The 16,766-nt window shown below is 42.7% G+C and overlaps 2 protein-coding genes across 3 annotated transcripts; one reads left to right on the top strand and one right to left on the bottom strand.

The window, feature by feature from the left end:
* Nucleotides 1-516: 516 nt before the first annotated feature.
* gjd4 (gap junction protein delta 4) lies at nt 517-10,913 on the top strand. Of its 2 annotated transcripts, none has more exons than XM_023999580.2 (2): nt 517-1,035; nt 1,678-10,913. In XM_023999580.2, the coding sequence occupies exons 1-2, from the start codon at nt 972-974 to the stop codon at nt 2,889-2,891; spliced, it is 1,278 nt and encodes a 425-aa protein (XP_023855348.1). In that variant the 5' UTR covers nt 517-971; the 3' UTR covers nt 2,892-10,913. The 2 variants fall into 2 exon arrangements, with proteins under 2 accessions (XP_023855348.1, XP_070302806.1); XM_070446705.1 differs by having other exon boundaries at nt 957-1,031.
* Nucleotides 10,914-12,694: 1,781 nt separating this feature from the next.
* Nucleotides 12,695-15,439, bottom strand: fzd8a (frizzled class receptor 8a). The gene has a single exon (XM_024000377.2). The coding sequence runs from the start codon at nt 14,972-14,974 to the stop codon at nt 13,223-13,225; it is 1,752 nt and encodes a 583-aa protein (XP_023856145.1). The 5' UTR covers nt 14,975-15,439; the 3' UTR covers nt 12,695-13,222.
* Nucleotides 15,440-16,766: the final 1,327 nt, after the last annotated feature.

Genomic DNA, 16,766 nt, shown 5'->3' with positions numbered 1-16,766 from the left:
AGAGGATGAAAGGATTTATGACAGCAAGGCCACAATACAGGGGAATACCACTGTGGGCCTTCTTTCCCATGGCAACAGTTAAAGCTTCCATCCTTGCTTTTCCTCTATCCTTTTGTTTATTATATTATATATAATTCCAGAGTTTTTTTTACAAGTCTCACACAAAAGCCATTTTAAAACTTGCCATGAATTATCCCGATTCAACACAATTCATCATTCACCATGGTATCCAGCCAACATGACAATGTGAAGAAGATGCCACATGGACCCTCTATGTCCTTGGCAGGGATATACCTTGGGACTAGCTTTGAAATGCTTTCCATTGTGCTTGAGAACTTAATACAGCAATTTAATGAGTAATCCTGCAGCTTGTTATTCTCCTGGAAGGACACCCAGCCAGCCACCAAAATATCTCAGCAATGCCAGGATGGTGGACATGCCTCTCTTAACTGGTGGGTAAGAATAACCCTTACAATGGGGCTCACTCCCATCTCTTGTTCTGTTGTCTGAGGACAGTGGTCGCTGGGACAGGACAGACGTTGAGAAGAGACCAGAGGTAAGACAGGACTGYCGTTGGGCTGACGTCAGGCACGGTCGACTCCACGGACTCTGGAGGTGTACGGACTCTGGAGACTCAAGAATTTGGGAAGATGTTCAGATTTGTATCAGTTGTGTTAGGAGAAACTAGCCACCTATTCTATCTGATCACCTGGAGCTGACTGACTGATGGAGATTCTAGAAGAGAGATTGTACTATTCTAAACGAAGAGAGATTCATCTGTTAGAACTGGACTCTAGTGTCTAGTTAATCTGCTCACCTGGAGGTCACTGGCTCCTGTGGAACAATTTTTGCCCTGGTTTGGAGGCGGGTTAGGGTGGACAMTGTCCTGGTGATCGAGGAGAAGAGGCTCAGACAGGCCTGGAGGGGGACAGCGTGGCTTCAGAGGGCCTTCATCATCATCATCTGCTAACATGGGCAGACAGAGTGCTTCSGAGGTGGTCTTCATCTGTCTAAACCACAACATAACGCTTGTAGGTGAGTATCTTGTGGATCTTTCACTGAGCGGAATGCGGACTGGATTTGTCATTGTAAGAGATTGTCAGTCAAATATCAGAGAGAACATCAGCTTGCTTTGCATATACGATTATGTATGTTTAATGCAGTTCTGTCAATTCTGGAAGTTATATCCTTCCATTGGTTTGATTTGACATCTGACAAGGGCTCGTAGAATAGATCATCGGAATGCCAATGTCTGTCAGTCTGTCTAAACTCAAACTCAAGGGGAGAACTTTCCCCTATCTGTTAGTTATGAATGATTGACAAATGTTTGACCCATATAGGTAAAATAAGTGCAACTTATTAAACTCCCTGTCAGACAAAATTCTGTTTTAAAGTTTTATGTTTCGGGATATTTTCCATTTAGAATATATTGATATTCGCCAAAATAGCTAACAATTTTGATGAAAATGTACAGGCAAGATATATTTTCTTGGTAAGCTTATAAACACATTTATTAGCAGTTAAAAATAATTTAAGACTTTACCAGTCCTGCAATATGAAATTAAATTAAACTACGTGATTTCAACAAATCTGTAATGTTTATTGCAATATAAATAGCAAATGTGAGCGGTTGTGACTAACTCTGACATTCTTTACTTCACCTTCACTGTCTTCCAGGGAAGATATGGTTGATRCTGATGATTTTACTGAGGATCCTGGTCCTGCTCTTTGCAGGATACCCCCTCTACCAAGATGAACAGGAACGCTTTGTGTGTAACACCATCCAGCCGGGCTGTGCTAACGTCTGCTACGACATCTTCGCTCCTATCTCTCTGTTCCGCTACTGGCTTGTTCAGCTGCTCGTTCTCTGTCTCCCYTACGTTATCTTCGTTATCTACGTCATCCATAAAGTCACATCACGCCTCACCATCGACACTACTGACCCCTCAGATAGAGTTAGAGCTGAACCGCTCTACCAGATCCAGGAGTCATTCAGGAAGACGGCCCTGACCAAGACAGCTCTCCAGGTGCAGCATGGCAGGAGTCAGTGCTTCTCAGGAGCATACACCCTCCATCTTCTGTTCAGGATACTGCTGGAGGCCGGGTTCGGGGTGGTCCACTACTACCTGTTTGGGTTCTATATCCCCAGGAGGTTCCTGTGCCAGCAGACTCCCTGCACCACCCAGGTAGACTGCTACATCTCCAGGCCCACGGAGAAGACCGTCATGCTTAACTTCATGCTGGGGGCCGGAGCCCTGTCGTTATTACTCAACTTGGCTGATCTCATCTGCGCCATCAAGCGCTCGGTGACGCAGAAGACCAAGAGGAAGATGTTGGTGGAGAAGATGTACGAGGAGGAGCAGTACTACCTCTCGTCCAGCGGGGGGAGCAGAGGCGTGGAGGCTAACATCCCTCTACTTCCCCAGAACCTGGTGGTGGAACCTATAACCTTTCGGAAGAGAGGGGCCAGTAAGTCCAGCACCGCTGACCAGGGAGCCTATCCCCATCTGGGGGAGGCTGAGGACGCCTCTGCCCCTCGCTGTGGTTCTAGTTTCTCCTCGGGGCATCCAGGCGCCAACACCAATGGGAACAACCTCTACCCTGCAGCCCAGGAGGAGGGCCGCGAGGCAGAGGGGAGCGAGGTGGCTCTGTGCCCTGTAGAGCCCATCGGGACACCCAGGTCCATCAGGGTTAGCAAACGTAGCCGCCTCAAACCGCCCCCGCCCCCACGACGGGACCTGTGCCCCCCAACGGCAACCGCTGCGGGCGTRCCCCCAGGAACAGCGGTGTGCACCAGGAGAGTGGGTCAGTACACCCTGGTAGAGATGACAGCCTCGGACTTGCAGTCCAACACCAGCGAGGGCCAGGAGAAGAGGTCTGAGTGGGTTTGATTGGACTGAGATGATGAGAGAGCTGCAATCACAGGAGAGTGATTTTATTTATTTCCATGATGGAGACTTGAGAACCAGTGTTGGGGAAGCTACTCTGAAAATATAGTTTCCGGAGTTAACAATTACTTCACACTGAAATAACTTAATTAAGCTACACTAAAGCGACCCTTAAAAATAGAATTAACTTAACTAAAGTTACTTTGAAAGAGTAGTTCACTACATCCAAACTACTTCATGATAAATCATATCTAAATATGAAGTATCATAGACTACATATTGCAAGAACAGATCACTCTGGAGTCAGATAATAACAGAATGTTTCATTTTGCCTACTAAACACAAAAACGATGTTTCAAGTGAGAACTAGAAAGYTCTGATGCCAAAAAGAAAGGAAATGATTGCCTACTTCAATAGTTAGCTACACCACTACATGGCTAAAATGTAATACAAAAAAACACTGCCAAGATTTGAATGTAGTTCAACTACCACCAAGCTATTGCAAAGGGTAGTTGCATTACTAGTTGAACTAGATGTAGTTCACTACTCCCAAATGTTGGTGAGAATGTCAGGATCAAACCCACCTGCCTCTCTGGGATGTGGTGACAGATTCTTATGTGGCTAATACAGCAGCAACTGTTGGAGAAATGAAATCCTATAGGCCCACTGTGTGCTGTAAGACTGAAGTTCATTCTGACATTCAGACTACGCTTTCACACCAGGATAATTACATGAAATACGTGTCTGTCATTTCTATCTGACCATGTGATAAATGCACATAGTTACGGTGTTATTATACCATCAGTGCGTTGGCATAAACTGTATAATGTATATTCTTTAAGGATGACGCAGAGAGAAGATAATCCAGTCGTGGATACTGTCTTACTGCCAGGGAGTCYCTGCCTTAGTGCCTATCATTATAGCCGAGTGTCCTTCAGTAAAACCTTTAGTAAAAAGCTATAACTGTTCTGCCCACCTGTTCTCTCTGTCTACGTTAGATCCCCTATCACTGTCAGTAAACAAAGACAGGCCTTGACCTGTCCTGGCCCTGCCCCCAGCTAGATCAAAGGTCAAAGAATACTGTAGAGCCTAGTTCTTAGCTCTGGGGTCAAGGTGGACATGTGCATACAGCCTGCGGATGGAGTCGTGTTTGGATGGACACAAGGTCAGGRGGTCAGGTGGAGTTAAAAGACAATGACCCTGTAAGGTGCTACTCCTCCAGGCCAGGGTCTTCAGTAGGGAATGATATACCAGACCTGGCATCAAATAATATTCAAAATCATTTCAAATACTTTCTGTGCTTTATTGAGCTTGCCTGGCTTAATGGAACCAACAGAATAGTCCCAAAACTTCAAACCTTGTCCCTCTGGCATTTCAGGCAGGCTCAAAGTATTTGATTTAGAATAGAATTTGAACCCAGGTCTGGAGGATATACTGCCCCTCAGATATAAAGCCCATCCACAGTTGGAATCTGCCACAGTTGGAATCTGTATTTATGGAGATAGATTGTCACTCTATTTCAAGGCCTCTGAGGGCTTCAGACATATACAGAGTCTGGAAATAGAGTGAGTTGGTGCAGGGTGTAACTCAACTGGACACTACTAGAGCTGCATCCCAAATGGAACCCTACTCCCTATACTTAGAATGTTTTTATTTAACCTTTATTTAACTAGGCAAGTCAGTTAAGAAAAAWATATRATTTTCAARGATYGCCTACCTCGGCCAAACCCTCCCCTAACCCGGACGACGCTGGGCCAATTGTGCGCCGCCCTATGGGACTCCCGATCATGGCCAGGTGTGATACGGCCCGGGATCAAACCAGGGTCTGTAGTGACACCTCTAGCACTGAGATGCAGTGCCTTAGACCGCTGCGCCACTCGGGAGCCCTATATAGTGCACTACATTTGGCCAGAGCCCTATGGGGTAGGTCGAAAGTAGTGCACTAAATAGAGAATAGGTTTCCATTTGGGATGTAAACTTGACGTGGCCTACCTAGCTGCCTGCCCTTCAGTATGTCATTGTAGCATTTGTTTCACCTCGATGGTCAGATTAATTTGTGAGAGTCGGCGTGTGCACGGTGCAGTGTGCCATTACTCGTGGCTGACTATCAATCGMAGTATGTCATGAAAGACGCATTTGATTCCTTTTACACATTGTGGAACCCTGTCAGAGCATTACTGTTTAATTTTTTATTAACCTTTACCTTAGCTGACATGTRCTTTGGTTTAAAATAGTTTTTGTTGAGATGTAATAAAAAAAAWTCTTGAAAGGTTATATTTCATTGTTTTGTTATACAATGATTTKTTTTCTAGGGCAAAGAATCCAGTCATCATCATTGTGACTGTCAGATACAGGTCATAAGCACTTRATATGTATTTCTAAACATTTCTAAACATGTATTTAACCAGTGACTAACCAACAAAGGATTGCACTGTATACCACCGCCCAGTTATAAATGATCCCCATAGATTGGGGTACAATCTGATTTGGCCATGGGGTGAAACTCTGTGTAAAGGGATAGCTCTTGAGCTTGATTTGCCATTATGTCTCCTCCTATGGTCCCTTTGAAGGTGACAACAAAGCTTGCTCCTACCTCACAGAGTCTCTAACGACACTGTAACGTGAGTGAACTGAGCTCAGCGCCATAGGGCAATAAGCTCAACCTCTCTGMTGAGATGCTTGATGTCATATGATCTGTCTTCATCTAGGGTACTTGTTGCAGATAAATGAGTTCTGTGAAACAGGATGTACAATTATAAAAGTGTTTTATTTGTTTGTATTAGATAAGAAACAGACATTCAATTCCTTCTGTCTTCATCTACTTTTTGCAGGTATCTGATCAACTTCTTTGAAATATGATGCAACATTTTTTGATCGTTTAATTTGTTTGTATTAGCATGAAAACAGACATTCAATCCCCTCTGTTTCATTGGTGTTATGATTGGTTGGGTGAAATGGGTTTGGAGGCCATTCAATGCAATCAAGAGTCTGTGAAGTGACTACTGCAGGTGATTTTGGGTCTCTACAGATGACTATTTATTACTGTGTTACAACTACTTTATTGTCCCGCCACATTCTTTCAACAATTGATTTCATAATATTTGTTTCATTATCTGTTTGCCATGGTCAACTGAAGAGCTCTGCCCTGGCCTAGTATTTGTATCTAATAGTGTTTACACTGAAAGTCAGCTGACAAAAGTTTATTAGAAATATCAAATCATGAGGTATCCTTTACTGAAATAAGGTCTGTGATGGAATGGAATAATGGTTTTTTAAAGACTACATATAGAATTTGTTTTAATGTTTTCTTGAAACACCTCACTGCCCCCTAGTGGTATGAACCATGAAGTATTTTTTTTCATTTAAAATCATACCAATTTGGTATCTAACCACCTCATAATACTTTCTTTATGATGATAAATATCAATGTTTATATAAATGTATATTTATATTTCATGAACTCTATGGGTTCAGTTCGTTCAGTCTGAGGGAATGTGAGACAGTGAGATACGTACTGCGTTGATAGACGATCAAAGACTTTCTTCCTCAGCTTTCAGATTCAGAGTATATTTATATATATATACTCTGAATCTGAAATATATATATATATATATACTCTGAATATATATATATATACAGTACCTGTCAAAAGTTTGGACACACCTACTCATTCAAGGGTTTTTATTTATTTTTACTATTTTCTACTGTGGTAAACATGCTAGTTAACTGTGCCTTGAATTCTAAATAAATCACTGACACTGTCACCAGAAAAGCACCATCACACCTCCTCCTCCATACTTCACTGTGGGAACCACACATGTGTAGATCATCTGTTCACCTACTCTGCGTCTCACAAAGACACGGCYGTTGGAACCAAAAATCTCAAAGGACAGATTTCCACCGTTCTAATGTCCATTGCTCGTGTTTCTTGGAACAAGCAAGTCMGTTCTTCTTATTGGTGTCCTTTAGTAGTGGTTTCTTTGCAGCAATTGGACCATGAAGGCTTGACTCACGRAGTCTCGTCTTAACAGTTGATGTTGAGATGTGTCTGTTACTTGAACTCTGTGAAGCATTTATTTGGGCTYCAATCTGAGGTGCAGTTAACTCTAATGAACTAATCCTTTTCAGCAGAGGTAACTCTGGGTCTTCTTTTCCTGTGGCGGTCCTCATGAGAGCCTGTTTCATCATAGCGCTTGATGGTTTTTGTTACTGCACTTGAAGAAACTTTCAAAGTTCTTGAAATGATCCGGATTGACTGCCCTTCATGTCTTACCAATCCTTTGTAAACTTCTGGAAAAAATTGGGTTTCACCAGATACAATGCTATTTCACAGTAAACAAATTGACAACAGAATTTCAGRATGCTTATAGGGAAGGACACTCAACAAGCACAAGACTTATACAAGTGACTGATGATTGGCTGAGAGAAATTGATMATAAAATAATTGTGGGGGCTGTCTTGTTAGACTTCKGTGCYGCTTTTGACARTATCGATCATAGTCTGCTGCTGGAAAAACATATGTGTTATGGCTTTACACCCCCTGCTATAAWGTGGATAAAGAGTTACTTGTCTAACAGAACAAGGTGTTCTTTAATYGAAYCCTCTCAAATATAATCCAGTTAGAATAAGGAATTCCCCAGGGTAGCTGTTTAYGCCCCTTGCTTTTTTCAATTTTTACTAACGACATGCCATTAACTTTGAGTAAAGCCAGAGTGTCTATGTATGRGGATAACTTAACACTATACACYTCAGCTACTACAYRGACTGAAATTACTGCAACACTCAACAAAGAGCTGCAGTTAGTTTCAGAGTGGGTGGCAAGGAATAAGTTAYCCCTAAATATTTCTAAAACTAAAAGCATTGTATTTGGAACAAAACACTCACTAAACCCTAAATCTCAACTAAATCTTATAAGAAATAATGTGGAAATTGAGCAAGTTGAGATGACTAAACTGCTTGGAGTAACCCTAGATTGTAAACTGTCATGGTCAAAACATATTGATGCAGTAGTAGCTAAGATGGGGAGAAGTCTGTCTATAATAAAGCGATGTTCTACCTTCTTAACAACACTATCAACAAGGCAGGTCCCACAGGCCCTAGTMTTGTCGCACCTTGACTACTGTTCAGTCGTGTGGTCAGGTGCCAAAAAAAAGGACTTAGGAAAATTGCAATTGTCTCAGAATAGGGCAGCATGGCTGGCCCTTGGATGTACACAGAGAGCTAATATTAATAATATGCATGTCAATCWCTCCTGGCTGAAACTTTTATTTATGAGAGGTCTTGGCATGTTGAATGCACGGAGCTGTCTGTCTGAACTACTGGCACACAGCTCGGACACCCGTGCATACCCCACAAGACATGCCACAAGAGGTCTCTTTACAGTCCCCAWGTCCAGAACAGACTATGAGAGGCACACAGTACTACATAGAGCTATGACTACATGGAACTCTATTACACATCAAGTAACTCATGCCAGCAGTAAAATTAGATTTACAAAACTGATTAAAAAACACCTTATGGAACAGCGGGGACTGTGAAGCAACACAAACATTGGCACAGACACATGCATACACACACACACACACACACGATAACATACGCACTATACATACACATGGATTTAGTACTGTAGATATGTGTTAGTGGTGGAATAGGGGCCTGAGGGCACACAGTGTGTAGTGAAATCTGCTAATGTATTGTAATGTTTTTAAAATTGTATAAACTGTCCAGGAAGAGTAGCAGCAGCTAAGTAGCAGCAGCCATAATAAATACAAATACAAATGATGCGGTCGTTTTTCTTTGCTTATTTGAGCTGCTCTTGCCATAATATGGACTTGGTATCTTACCAAATAGGACAATCTTCTTTTTTGGTTACTACATGATTCCATATGTGTTATTTCGTAGCTCTGATGTCTTCACTATTATTCTACAATGTAGAAAATAGTWAAAAAAWATATATATATTTGAATGAGTAGGTGTGTCCAAACTGTGTCCAAACTTTTGACTGGTACTGTATATATGAGTACTTGGCCATACAGTCTGTTCACAGTTAGGCATTCCCCTGCAAGATGGTATGAGATGTATTCTCCATGTAGCAAGTCTCCCCTCCTGAATATCATAGTGGTCCGACTATAAACTGTCCTTTGTGGAAGAACGTCTGGGAAATAGCTCAGTCCTTTAGATAAAAGGAGAACTTTTCCTTTTGTGTGTGTGTCAGTCACAGGGGGACCGAGGGAAAGGAGCGCTGTGTTCCTCCTTGCCGTGTGGGGGACAAGGGGGTTGCATGGGAACTCTTGAGAGGCAGGATGTTGTACAGACCATTCTCCCTCTGCAGGGTCATTGTTGTCATGCTAACATGACATCTTTGTCACACACAATAACAGTTCTGGCTCTGTTGACACCTGTCCTTAAGTTAGAGAGGTACTGTAACGACAAACTTCTTAATTGGACTGGCGGACGGTCAGACCACTTGTCAAGTGGTCTTTGAAGTTTAAATCGCTTAATTGGATCAGAGGATACTTTGAAGAAATGATATTTCACAACGATAGAATTTCCCATTTGGGAAAACAAACTGGGTGTGGCAGGTGGTAGAGTCAGGAATCGGGGAAGCCTGTCTTCTAGTATTTTTCAAAATCATAAAGCAACTTTAATCCCAAGCCCAACTGTAACAGTTTCTGTGACGTTTATTTCCCTCGTGGTATAACTCCAAAATCTGAGAGAACACAGATGTCGCTGAGCTCTTRATTTCTCAACATCTGCGTTTTAAACAGGCCTGTTGGGAATATGAACATAAAACCAGTCTAGGGGTCATGAACCCTCCCATTCTATATGAGCAAGTCACAGAGCACTAGGGTCAGGGCATGCTCTATCTCATACAGTAGATGTAGTCATACACTCGGATACACAGCTGTGGGGTCTTTTTATTATGTTGTAAATGTTGTCGTCTTCACTGTAAATGGAAGGGACAGGGCGGCAGGTAGCCTAGCGGTTAAGAGCATTGAGCCAGTAACCGAACGGTTGCTGGTTCAAATCCCTGAGCCGACTAGGTGAAATATCTGTCGCTCAGGATAAGAGTGTTTGCTAAATGACCAAAAAATATATAATAATAAAAAAAATATATCCAAATGAGTATTCAACAAAGCTGTGGTATAGTCACAGATCACCATGTTGAAATATTAATCCAATYCCTAATTACATTTGTGTCCCTTTTACTCTTTTGTGATTTTCGCACACCACAACGTGTTGATTGGGGTTGGTGACATATAGACTGATTATAGCCAAGAGATCAGTTTTGATTTCTGGCTAGCAAATGATCTGAGGTTGGTGTCAGAGTTGCTGTGTGTCCTCCATCCTCACTAAGGCTTTGTACTAATGTATAGGTCTACTCCACTCCACATCTCCCCTCACGCACTAGGAGATGAAAAGGCTGTGTGTGTGTGTGTGTGTGTGTGCGTGCGCATGCTTGCGCTAAAGATCGATGGCGTTTAATAAGCATAACCTGGCTCTGACCCTCTGCAGTCCTCTGTGTTGCTCCTTCATCAAACACTGTGATTAATATTTAATGGCCTAGCCATGTCAGAATGCATGCATCTCTTAACACGTACGGCAGAGAAAGGAACAACATAAAGGCTACGAATGCTTCGCCTCACTGCAGCCACTGATTAGGAAATCAGACAAGTCAATCGCTGCAATGCAATGGGAGGTTGTTTCTTGCCTCGCTGCACAAAGCTAGAGGATTCAAGATGAGATCTGTAATCTTGTTGGTGAGGATTTCACTCTGTTAATGGTTGATATTAGGTGGAAGGATAGGCTAGCTACCTTCTTATCTGTCTGATACCACAGTGGTGATACATTGTAGGCTATTTACACACTGTATATAGATTTMTTTCTATTGTGTTATTGACTGTATGTTTGTTTATTCCATGTGTAACTCTGTGTTGTTGCTTGTGTCGCACTGCTATGCTTTATCTTGGCCAGGTCGCATTTGTAAATGAGTACTTGTTCTCAACGGGCCTACCTGGTTAAATAAAGGTGAAATAAAATAAAAATAAATGTGCCTATTATTCTGAGTAGAACACAAAGGTTATTTCCTCCAAAAACACATGCATGCTTTAATAAATACAGATTTGAAATGGATTCAGGTAGCAATCCAATGTMTGAAGAAAAGTGTCATCTCAGAAAACAAAAGGGAACTATATGGAATCCGTAATTTGGCTTTCAGCAACCAGAGCCCAGTGTGTGCGGGTCATAAGGCCAGAGTGGACAGCCATTTGGCATTTTGGAGTCACTTCTGATTACGATGTGAAGCTCATCTTAACGACACTCCCAGGGAGTCGCAGGGTTCAGGTTTTACTTTCTTAGATAACATCCCCAGATTTGGGTTACGATCCTCTTAAGAAACAGACGGCTCTCCGATAATTACATCTTGTGACAATCAGCCAAGCCAGGGCTTGCCCCATTGCCCTGAACCGCCCGCTTGCTCAATAGACGTACGTGTTAAGAGGAAATCAGATGCACAGCTTTCTTTTTACCACTAGGTGGGAGTATGAAATCATGTCTGCGTCAACAAGGAGTGMTTTTTAAATTAAACTGTATAGACCTAAGTTACCTCTGCAGGATAAGTTTGGCCAACTTCATGTGCGTAAAGTTAATAGTAACACAAATGAATAATTGTTTCCTCAAAACTGATAGTTGAAGCTCCAGGTCAGAGCATAGATCCCGGTAAATGAAAACAAAAAGTGTCATAACTTTGTAATAATAGTGTTATAGCTGTAGGCTTAGTTGTTAGTTAATAGGCCTATCTTCATTCCAGACATTCTGTTATGGACACACCTCATTTAGGTCCAGTGTTTTGACTCACAGAAGTTAGCTTTAAAACACTCTCAATTGACATCTCTGTCCATTGCATGGATCTTCATCCAACTAACGCTTAGCCCGGCCACAAAACATATAAGAGCCTTGAAAAATACCTCAAATATCAGAGGATCACAGTCACATTTGACATTTTGCTGAAAAAAATGTGCTTATTTTATGTGGGGTTATATTGTATCATCTTATGCCAATGCATTGGGGTTACTTGGACACAAAGATACATTTGCTGCAAAAACGTCTGTCCCGGGGCGTCCTAAGATGTGACATGATGTGAACAGACCAGCTGTGGAGCATTCACTGCCATTTCAATATCATGTCAAAACCCTACGGTCTTAATAATAGGCTACATAGAGAGTTGAGGCAGAGATGTTTTGATTCAGCTTTTTAAAATGGGAAGAGTTGCAGCTTCAGCAGCTCTGCTCTGACAAACCAAAGCGAGAAAGGAGCCCTAAAGTTCTTTTAATTCAATAACGGCGTCCATCAAAGCAACAACAGCCGCGCAAATTGGACATTAGGGGATCCTTGGCGCATCTAACGGACACTTCTAACTACATGTCACCTTTATTCTCTGCCATTAAAAAGTGAGATCAAAGTCTCCGACAGATGAAAAGAACCCATTCCCTACATTTAAACTCTATTCAACTTGGTCCTCTTTTAATCAATTAAGTAGCGGGCCTATGCAAGCATGTGAAGAGGTTGAACCATTATAGAGAGGGGATGCTTCAACTCAACCCCTGCCTCTAATTACGAGGCCGATGGTTAAAAGGGTTCTCTTTGCTGCTCAGATTCACAAAAGCATCTATTACAGCGGTCTTCAACATGGTGACTGACTGACCGCAAGGAACCACCAAATACCGAGTACCAGTAGGGAGTGATTTGTAGCAGAATCAAATAGCTTTAGAAAAGTTACACGGAAGTTTTACATTTATCAAAATGTTTATTTTTATTGTCAAAATAAAAGTCATATTTGCTTTTTTTTACAAAGAGACATCTTCTACACTTTATACACATTTACAATAGCTTATACATTTTCTTTTATACAGAATTTACAAGTTTGTACATAACCATTATATAAATACATCTTTATAATTAAAAAAAATGACACGTATAATATTTGGGCACTATTAAGGCTTAATTTAAACCATCTTTGATATTGTTCTGATTGATTTATACAATTATATCTGACTGGCACTGTGTTAAGGTTATCAATCAGTCCTTATAGGGTTATGAACTAAATGTTTCTTTGCGTAAAATGAAAGAACACATAATACCCATGCGCCCAGAAATGTCAGTCTGCGCGTTCTATACATATGAATGGGTAGGAATGAACCCTTGTTAATGCCAGGTAGGTTACAATGTTATAACCAGTTCTTCAACAGTATGTTAAAATGCTAACTGGTATTAAAAGAGTGCTAGCCAAGCTCCGGAACAATTAGTCCATTAGTCCATCCATGGGTTTCTTTTCAAACCTGTGACAATGGCATTTGCTTTGGGCAAGATACAGAGCTGGCGGTACCCGATCTCCAGGTTAGTCCTGTGCTCACGTCACTATACATTGAGCCACTGGTGCCTTTGCTACCCCAACAGCAGCGCGTGCAGAAGGTCCTCCATGATTCCAGGGTCTTCCCCGACCATATCCACACGCCGGACGTGATGCCCACCAGAAGGCACATAAAGTACTTTAACATGAAGACAGCATAGTCCGGCTTGTTCAGTTCATGCTCCAACAAACAGGAGCAGTTGTGGGTTATCTCCCAACTCTGTCTGTTGTGCTGCTCATAGAAGTAACAGGCCACTATAATAGTGGCAGGTACGGTGTACAACACTGTGAATATCCCTATCCTTATCATCAACTTCTCCAGCTTGTCTGTTTTGGTGCCACCCTGTTTGATGACGCTGCGTATCCTGAACAGGGACACAAACCCGGCCAGGAGGAACATAGTGCCGATAAATAAATATATGACCAGGGGGGCCAACACGAACCCTCTCAGATTGTCCAAGTTTTGATTACCAACGTAGCAGATTCCAGCCACTGAGTCCCCGTCCACAGAGCTGAGGGCCAAAACAGCAATAGATTTCATACTAGGGATAAGCCAAGCAGCCAGGTGAAAATATTGGGAGTAGCTGGCTATGGCTTCGTTTCCCCATTTCATCCCAGCAGCCAGGAACCATGTCAAAGAGAGAATGACCCACCAGATAGAACTGGCCATGCCGAAGAAATAAATCAAAAGAAACACAACAGTACAGAGTGCAGGGCCAGTGGTCTCATAGTGAATGTGTTCCACGTCATACTCCCGGTTGCAGGCCACCTTTTCGTGTCCAGCGATTAGTCTGACGATATACCCGATGGAAACAAACATGTAACAGGCGGAGAGGAAAATAATGGGTCTCTCTGGGTACTTGAACCGCTCCATGTCTATGAGAAAAGTGGCAACCGTTGCGAACGTGGACACAAAGCATAACACGGACCACAGACCTATCCAGAACGCGGTAAACGTTCTCTCGTCTTGCGTAAAATAGGGGTTATGGCAGGGCATGGCGCAGTTTAAAAGCTGCCCGGTCTTCACCCGGTTGTAGAGGTGATGCCGGTCAGTGTTTACCGGGACCATGGGCGAAAGACACTTGCACTGCGGCTCGCAGGGAGCCGGCYGTTTGTATTTACCGGGAACACCGGGTCGATTATGTCCTTTGTTGTTTTTATTAGGGTTAAACGTCTTACCCGGATAGTTGGTGGGCTTAGAAAGGACCGGTGAAACTGTGGTCGAGTGAGTCCTATTGTAGTCCATGCATAACATCTCCGGATTGCCTTGAACCGGTAGCGAGTCACATTTCATTCTGTCTGGCCAGGGAAAACCATACTGCCTCATAAGAGGCGCGCAGCCTGCCTTCGCTCTCTCGCAGACGCTCCGGCACGGTGGCAGTGGTTTCTTATAGTCCTCTAGGCAAATAGGAGTGTACATGCTGCAAAGAAAGAACTTGAGGTCCGGCGAGCACTGGATTTCAACCAGAGGCCAGAACTGGTGTACCTCCAAACCCGCCTCGTCCTGGGTGTCGTGATTGAACTGGTTGGGCATGTAGGTATAGTTGTAGCCGATCCCCTTGCACAGAGGCACGGCAATCTCTTGGCAGGTGATCTCCTTCGCCGTGGTGCCGCTGGATCTCGGTAAAATAGCAAGTGCGAGAAGCAGGTATATCCCCAACAGGTAGCACTCCATCCTTTATCGGATCCCTCTCCTCTGTTGATAAAACAGCAGTACAGTAGTCCTCCTCTGCTTGCTCCTGTCTCTTGCCAGAACCAGAGCGCAGTCCAATTAGATCGTGTACAGTGAACCCATCTCGCTTACTCTTTTGGCACGGAGTTGCAAGCAATTTGCAAACCGTGTATACTTTCAGAGGAGGAGCGGGAGGAGAAAATATAGCCTTCAGGCGAGCAGGAGCAGTCAAGATGGCTGAGGACTGAGGAGAAGCGAGAGATGCAGAACACCCGTCTTTATTTCCTTGTAAAAAAAAGGGTGCTATGGTTATCCTGTAGCTTATCCTCGACCAGGCCTCTTTCCCCTCAATTGGTTTGCATGCTCCGTTTAAAACAATTATAGAAGTTTAAAATTCGTGGCTACTGTTTCTCGAAAAGCAGTGGCTACATTCGTTGTGTGTGTTRTATGTTCTATTGCCCATACAATTCGTGGTGCCACAGACGCCACGTTCAGTATTTATATTGGAGACGTGAAGTCCTTCCCCCATGCTCCGTTGACAAATCAGACAGCAGGGGCGGGACTTTGGGATAAGTCAATCAAGTTTTCTTCGAGCGTTTTGTTTAATAGCCGTAGTTTGTTTTTCAGTTGCCTACGGTCATTTTTGACCAATTCCATTATATATGCGATGGAGTGTTCGTGTAACACAAGGAGTAAAGGGAGGTGATTATTGAATAGGTTTACCAGATGTAGAATAGAAACACCATAATAGTAACACAGTAATAACACAATAATGATCACATTTATATAGGCTACTGTAATTTGTATGAAGCTAGAATGAAAAGTAGCCAGTAGCCACACTAAAAGTGAAAATGCACCTTTAATGCACACGGTATTTTCATTTTATACCTTTGTCGATTTTCAGTTTTAAAAAAAATCACGATTGACACTGATAAAAATACTGTGTTCAAAAGAATTCAAATACCACCACGACCCAGAATGAAATGGGAGCCCTTCTTCAGCAGGTTCATTTGCGCATGAGAGGGCTGCCCAGGGGGTTGTCTGTCTGTGAGAAAGGGGTATTTATTGATTAATTGAGGTGCTGATGTTTTGTTTAGCGGTTGTATAGGGCTCACGCAGGGGAGGTAATTGCGTGAACGCCAAGAACAAGCACCACAGTTTGTAAAACACTGGCAAAGCACCACGTACCCCCTGCTTCCAACTAGTCCAGTCCAGTTTACTCTTTGTAAAGTGATGGTGTAGTTTGCTTAAATGAACTTACAGCCTACTGCAATAAACAATTGCTACTTTGTTTCATGACAATTCAGTTTTTCGACATAAGCTACCTGATTAGTGTCGAGCTTTGTTTAGGCAATACATTAATGAACATTATATGTTAATGTGACAGACATTGGATAAATCAATGTATTTTTACAAAACATATTAAAGGTGTAATAATATGTTTATAAATAGCCAATGGCTCGCCTGCCTTAGCCATATAGCCTACCCCTGGCACGGTCCTTTAGTATCTATTAGTATTGAATGCAGAACTAAAAACAAAACCTCTTATTGCAGAGTGTTTAAAGGCTGACAACAGGTGTTTGGTTTCTGAACGGACCATTATGAAACAAACTAGCAGAGAGCGAGCAGATGACTATCAGAATCACTTACACTGGGATAGGGTATTACTGCTGAACACATATTAATTAACATGGAGATGGGGGCTATGTGTGTTCCCTCCATCCACCAACTGGACCCTCACCACCCTGGCCCAGGTTTTCATCCCAAATGGCACCCGATTCCCTTTATAGTGCGC

The sequence above is a fragment of the Salvelinus sp. IW2-2015 genome, linkage group LG14, assembly GCF_002910315.2.
Source record: "Salvelinus sp. IW2-2015 linkage group LG14, ASM291031v2, whole genome shotgun sequence".
Classification (NCBI taxonomy): Eukaryota; Metazoa; Chordata; class Actinopteri; order Salmoniformes; family Salmonidae; genus Salvelinus; species Salvelinus sp. IW2-2015.
This window is presented reverse-complemented; position numbering and strand designations above follow the sequence as displayed.